This window comes from Vicugna pacos, chromosome 27, assembly GCF_048564905.1.
Source record: "Vicugna pacos chromosome 27, VicPac4, whole genome shotgun sequence".
Classification (NCBI taxonomy): domain Eukaryota; kingdom Metazoa; phylum Chordata; class Mammalia; order Artiodactyla; family Camelidae; genus Vicugna; species Vicugna pacos.
In genome coordinates, this window is record NC_133013.1 from 5,815,874 (window position 1) to 5,822,262 (window position 6,389).

The 6,389-nt window shown below is 49.8% G+C and overlaps 1 protein-coding gene across 1 annotated transcript in view; it reads left to right on the forward strand.

Moving 5' to 3' along the window:
* Positions 1-5,661, forward strand: part of MTMR10 (myotubularin related protein 10) — a 45,350-nt gene extending 39,689 nt beyond the window's left edge. The window contains exons 15-16 of the mRNA XM_072950665.1: positions 1,563-1,745; positions 2,811-5,661. Coding sequence (XP_072806766.1) covers positions 1,563-1,745; positions 2,811-3,416 — 789 coding nt within the window. The 3' untranslated portion in view covers positions 3,417-5,661. The remainder of the gene's footprint in view (positions 1-1,562; positions 1,746-2,810) is intronic.
* The last annotated feature ends 728 nt before the right edge of the window (positions 5,662-6,389 follow it).

Sequence of the window (6,389 nt, forward strand, 5' to 3'; positions counted from 1 at the left end):
CACTTATGGTGGGACTGTCAGTTTCTAGTCACAGGTTGTTGACCCAGAGGAAGAATCATGACTAAGGAGGGTCTCAAGCCAAACTTGAATGTAGCTTCTGGTTGCCACCAGTGGAACCTTCTGGACCACAAGTTCTGTCTCACCTACATCTGAAATGACAGAAGAGACAGCTCTGTGGGCCCCAAGGAGGCCTTGCTAGGAAGGGGGTGGCCTTCATGGTGAGCCGTAGGGTCCTTGGACCCTGGTCTGGGAAAGCGCAGAGCCTGCCTCCCTCATCTGTAAAGCAGCCCTGCAGCCACAGCAGGGAGAGCGTTCCCCATGCAGATTACCCTGGAGGGGAGTGGTCCAGGATCGTGGGTGTGAAAGGCAGGATGCTCTGGACGCTTCAGGCAATGATTTTATTCAGGCTCCTGCATCAGGGAGAACTCCAGAATGAGGAACGTCCAAGAAAAGGAGGGGGCGGGGGTCACGAGGCAGGTGGGGCAGTTCTGACCCCAGGGGAGCCCGGCGCACAGAGAAACAGTGCTGTCGTCAGGTGCTCTAGATCGGACAGTTGGGAAAGGAAGCTGTCGCAGTATATTCTGTGTTGAGACCAGAGATGGGCTCCGGCGCCTCAGGTCAGGGAGGCTGTCCCTAAAGTAGCGGGTCCGGTGGCTCCTTTCCATTCCTTGTTCACCGGGTCTGGGGTGCAGTGGACGTGTGGCCTGTAGCACTGTGTTTCCTAGTAACGTTTCGTCCTTGCCTTTTTCCTCATTTCCAAAGAAATTCTTGTTCTTTGTGGAAATTTTGGAGCATACTGAATGGGACAGAGCAGAAAGTGAGTCAGTGACTTCCCATCACGCGGAGCCTTGGTGTCGGGATATTTCCTCCAGAGAGCTCATCTGTGGGCACTGACGCGCTAGCCTGCTTTGTCAGTCGGCCAGGACCAGGGTCCCCTCTCCACGTCACTGAGTGGGCCGGTCCTTTCCTCCTCCATGGTGAGGTGGTCACTGTCGCCCCATAGCACTGCGCTGCCTGGGTTTGTTGTGCTGAGAAAACCAGGACACCAGGGGGCCAGAGGGCCCTCCCGAGAGTGCCGGTCTGGGCCCAGTGCGCGGGCCATGGGGGAGTTGATTCCTACCTGCCTGCTTCTGGGCTGTGGTCCAGTTAGTGGAGGTCACTGTTAAGTATGCCCACTTAGAGAAAGGTGTGAAACAGATGGCAGTGATTTCCATTCAAGGATCGTTCTGCTAATCTACTTAGCATGTTTCCTGTCCAACAGGTAACTGCGTGAATGTGTGATCATGTGCTTAGAAAGTAAAATGCTGCAATAAAAATAACTTTGATGAGGGGAGTGTCTGGGGAGGTAAAACGCACTCCCCTTGTCATGCGGGGGACCCGGTGTGCCCCCGATGAGCGCCAAGATGTCTCCTCTCTGGGAGCAGAGTGTGCTGCTCTAGTGGGATTGCAGTTGCTCTAGTTCAGAAAATTTAATTCATAATAAATGACTGATCAAAAAGGGAATTTATTAGGAGGAAATCTTTGGCATCTTTTCACGAGTGTTCAAATATTTTATTTTGCAGGAATTTGCTATAAGCAAAAATATCCAGTTGGGTGATGAAAAGGGTTTAAAATTTCCCTCAGTTTGGGACTGGTCTCTTCAGTTTACAGCAAAGGATCGCACCCTTTTCCACAACCCCTTGTACATTGGAAAGAGCCCACCTTGTGTCCAGAACGGTTCTGCCAAGTCTTTTAAACAGACAAAGGTAAGTTACAAAAATGCACCAACAGTAAAAACCCAGTGTCTGCTCCCACGTAACCAAAAACATCCTTCTCAGAATAGAGCAGTAGAAATGTAGTCATCTCCCGTGACAGCGCTGCCCCTGGAGCTCTGAGGGGTCGTTCACGCTGTGACGCGGATGCCTGTGCCCTGACCTCCTTGCTGGTGTGTGAGGCCCACGAAGCCCTGGTCATCATCCGGAGTCTGCAGACCGCAGCTCTGAGCCCAGGGCGCACTCCCGAGCTGTCCACTCTGCCCGTCCCTCCTGCAGCCAGCCAGGCCTAGCTTTTTCCTCACCCAGAAATCCTAGCAATTAGCACGTCAGCGAATTGTAGGTGGACCCTGCTTTACTGCCCTTGCTTATTGCACTTTGTAGATACTGCTTTTTTTTTTTTTTTTACAAATTGAAGATTTGTGGCGACTGTGTCGAGTTAGTCTGTTGGCGCCATTTTTCCTGCAGTATTTGCTCACTTCAATGTCTCTGTGTCACATTTTGGTAATTCTCACAATATTTCCAGTTTTTCATGATTATTATATTCTGGTGATCTGTGGTCAGTGATCTTTGATGTTACTATAACAGAAAATAACTCACTGAGGGCTCAGATGACGGTTAGCATTTTTAGCAATAAAGTGTGCTTAAGGTCTGTACATTGTTTTTTAAGACACTTAATAGACTGCATTATATTGGAAATGTAATTTATATATACACTGGGAAACCAAAAAATTGACGTGACTCGCTTCATTGCAGTGTCCGCTTTACTGCAGTGTTCTGGAACCCCACCCCACAGATCCCCGAGGCCCGCCAGTGATGAATAGGCTCTGACCCCTCCCCAAGCGCAGGCTGTCGCGCCAGCAGAGTCAAGGCCTAGGGGTGTCCCACTCCACTGGGGGGCTTGGAATAAGTATCACCAGGGGAGGAACAAAATGATCCTGCAGGTTGAAATTCTACCGGGTTTTCCCAACACTGGGCTTGCGTTTACCGGCACACTGTCCCCGTCTGTGTGGAAGGGGGGCCCCCGGGAAAGTAACCGCGAGCTCTCTCTTCCTGCAGAAGAGCTACAGCTCCACCCTGCGAGGGCTGCCCGCCGCCTTGAAGAACGGCGTCATCGGCGACCAGGCAGCGCTGCCCCGGCGGAACTCCTTCATCCTGAGGGCAAAGCCGGAGCCCGCTGGGCCGGGCCACCCGGGCGACGACCAGGACGGCGGCCTGGACCAGTACTTGCGGGCGTGGCTCTCCCGCCCGGCCGACCTGCACGGCGTCATCCTGCCGCACCTCTCGGGGGCGCACATCAAGCTGTGGAAGCTCTGCTACTTCCGCTGGGTGCCCGAGGCCCAGATCCACCGCGGGGGCGCCATCACCGCCTTCCACAGGCTCTCCCTGCTGGTGGACGAGGTGGACGTGCTGACCAGGACGCTGCGGCAGCACCGGGGCGGCCCGCTGGAGGCCCGCTACGCCGAGCGGGACCAGGGCAGGATGTACTTCCGCGCCCGCGGCCCCCGGGACGCCTCGGCGCCGCCGGACTTCCTCTCCTCCTCGTTTCCCTTTTCCCCCGTGGGCAATCTGTGCAGACGCAGCATTTTAGGAACGCCGTTAAGCAAATTTTTAAGTGGGGCCAAGATATGGTTATCTACTGAGACACTAGCAAATGAAGACTAAGCTGCAGGGTTTCTCTGAGCATTCTGGGGGAGCTGTAAGCATTTTCCTCCATGGTTTTTAGCTAACCCAGGCATCTGGAGCTCTAGTAATTTTATATGTAAGAGTAACAGTTGAAATTTGCACTAATACTTAAAAACATGTTGAATTATGCTTCCTTCACAATATTTTGAAAAGATAGGCATAGATTTTGATATTTACATTCTCTTGCCATCATTCTAGGTCTGGCTTGCTTTAGGTGATTTGCAGGCAGACAGCCCCACGACCTCATTACTGTGATCAAACTAATCAGGTTTTGTCTGCAGCATTTATTTTGTCTCCATCCATTTTTCCAACCACCGACTAAAGGTTCCCTGATCCCGTCGGATTAGTAACTCAAAGAAGCAGACATCAGGAAAGTTAAGAAATTAGTATTTCCAAGAAGCATCCAATAAACCCCCAATGGGTGTTAGTAGGTATTTTATTTTTCTGGTCACCTTGTAGTATCTCTAATCGTACTCACCTGAGAGTTGTAACATGTTTTAACACCATAATTTATTTTAGATCACTTTGTTTGGGACCGTAGATCACTGTGTTTTAAAATCATGAGTTTGCTTTTAACTTCATAGGACTAACTTTAAAACGATATGCACTGTGACTTTAAAAGCATTTGTTGTAGCTAGTATAATGAAACTTAAATGTGCCTTTGACATTAAGATGTGAATAACAGAGTTAAATAGAATTTTTTTTTAATTTGGGTGTTAAAAAGAGTCCCGCTGCATGTTGGAGAGAGGCTGTTCACACTAAACTTCATTCTTACTGATAAAGCCACACTTCCCTCTGCAGGTCTCTGGGGACCTGGCGGGCCTGTTGGGGTGGTGGGGAGGGGTGTTGGCATTGGTGTGACAGCATCACTGACACCCCCCCAAAAAAAATGGGCCTCTGTCAGTAGCCCAGTGTGCTCATTTCCCTTGGCGATACTCATGAGGTCAAGGGTCAGGTCACCTGCACAGAAGTCCCTCCTCCCTCAGACAGAGTGCTTCATGCTTAGGCTGGAGAACAGAATCAGTGTCCTTGTCAGTCCTGCCGTCTCAGCACACAGCGAGAGCACCCCGCCCCAGCCTCTGACAGCAGTGTTACGGGGCAGGGGACAGAAGCACACACGGTGTAGTCTTGGTCTGAAAGTCCCTGGCCTTGAAATCGTGTGACGGGAGCCGAGCCAGAGCTGTGGGGCCAGCGCTGAGCCTCTTAGGGCCGTGACGTCCACGACATTCCCCCCCGCCCCCTCACGTCCTGTTTAAAACTGTGTGGCTGTTACTTAGAGTTTCTTAAACTGCCAACTTAAGCTTTTTAAAAAACTTTTATGGTAAAGTGTCTGGTTAGCTAATATCCTTTTCTAAAACAAGTTTTTTCAAAGCGGTGTTTTTTACCTTTATATGTAGCAGATAGCTGTTTCTTTTTGAATTATTTGCTTTTTAAAAATTGATAACTTCTCTGAATTTAAAGGGATGGAAGTTCCTGTACAATGACTTAGGAAATTCATCTTGTGGATAAACCCAGTGTTTTTGCCAACTTGCATAGAAAATAAGGGCTTTTTTCAGTTTATATAAACAGCACCGTTGTCATTAAACATTTTACAGTCCTTGATTGGAAACCAGCTCCAGTCTCCTTCAGACACCACCGCACATCTGCTGCTGAAAGTCTAATAACTTTGCCCTTTTCCACTTGGCTGCTTTTTTATTATTACAAGTTCTAAATTTGTTACTGTTTTGAGGGTTGAGCATTGATTTCTCTATAGCTTTCTTCCCTCACACATTCATTTCAACCCCATTAGTAATTCTTTTTGTTAATTTACAAGTTTAAAAATGATTAGGTACTGTTAATACTGTTTTAAAATAGAAAATGTGCATATTTTTGTATGATAATCAAATGTAGTAAACTACGGTTTTTTTGTTCCACTTTTGCTGAACAGTTGTATCATGATTATTGTGCCAGTTTCTTGTGCATAATATGAAAAACAACTCTTAACAGCCTCGCGTCCTGGCCGCTGCGAAGCTGCTTGGCACCGCTGCTGGCACAGAGGACGTGTGGGGACAGAAGTCCAAGCGTGGTGATGGACGCTGGACCACAGAGCTGGCAGCCTGTGCTGACGGAGGGCCACGCCGTGTCAGACAGCTTGGACTTTCTAGGGTCGAACTTAAAGATGTAGTGTCTTAATTGTTGTTTTTTGATGAAAACCAGTCTTAAAAACCAAAACTGTCTAACTTTATCTAAGAACGTGTATTAATTTCTGCTAACAGAGGGGGAGCACTATGCATCACGTCCTTCCACAAAGTCTGCTTGGCTGTAGCAGTAACCACGAGTAGATCAAACCTGATTTTGAGAGAAAACTAAAACCTTTGTGCCTCAAATGGATGATGACTTGCGTGAAAGCAGGATGAGCAGGAAGATGAGTGACCTTGTTCAGCAGTGATGAGTGTGGAGGAAACCTTGACTGCTAATAAAGCGTCCCCAGAAGCTGCCCGCCTCAGTTCTCAATGCGAGTATGACAGCACCTGCGAGAACACAGCGATTCCAGAAGCCAAGGTGTGTCCTTCCAGCTGCACTCGTGTGTCAGCCGCCCCACGGTGCGCCCGCCCTACGAGGAGGGCGTGCTCAGTAACACGTTAACATCAGTTCCCGACCACATGGGTCAGTGGACCAGCCCCTAGGGCGTCCCCCCACTCAGTAAGTTCCACAGCTGGGGCACCTCATGTCCTTAAGAAGGCCTCAGAGCCAGTCTCTGGAGAGGGCTCCTGGGCCTGCCGTCCTGGTGACTTGCCTTCCCTCCTCGTCCCTCCCCGGCCCACGGCTCCACCTGCAGCGACCAGCAGCCCTGTCCAGTCACGGTCTCCCTGCAGACCTGTTCCAGGCCCCCAGGGTGAGGCAAGTATCACAGCAGAACAAGCCACACGAAGCTTTTCTTTCCCCAGTGCATATAAAAGCCCGACTTCCGAC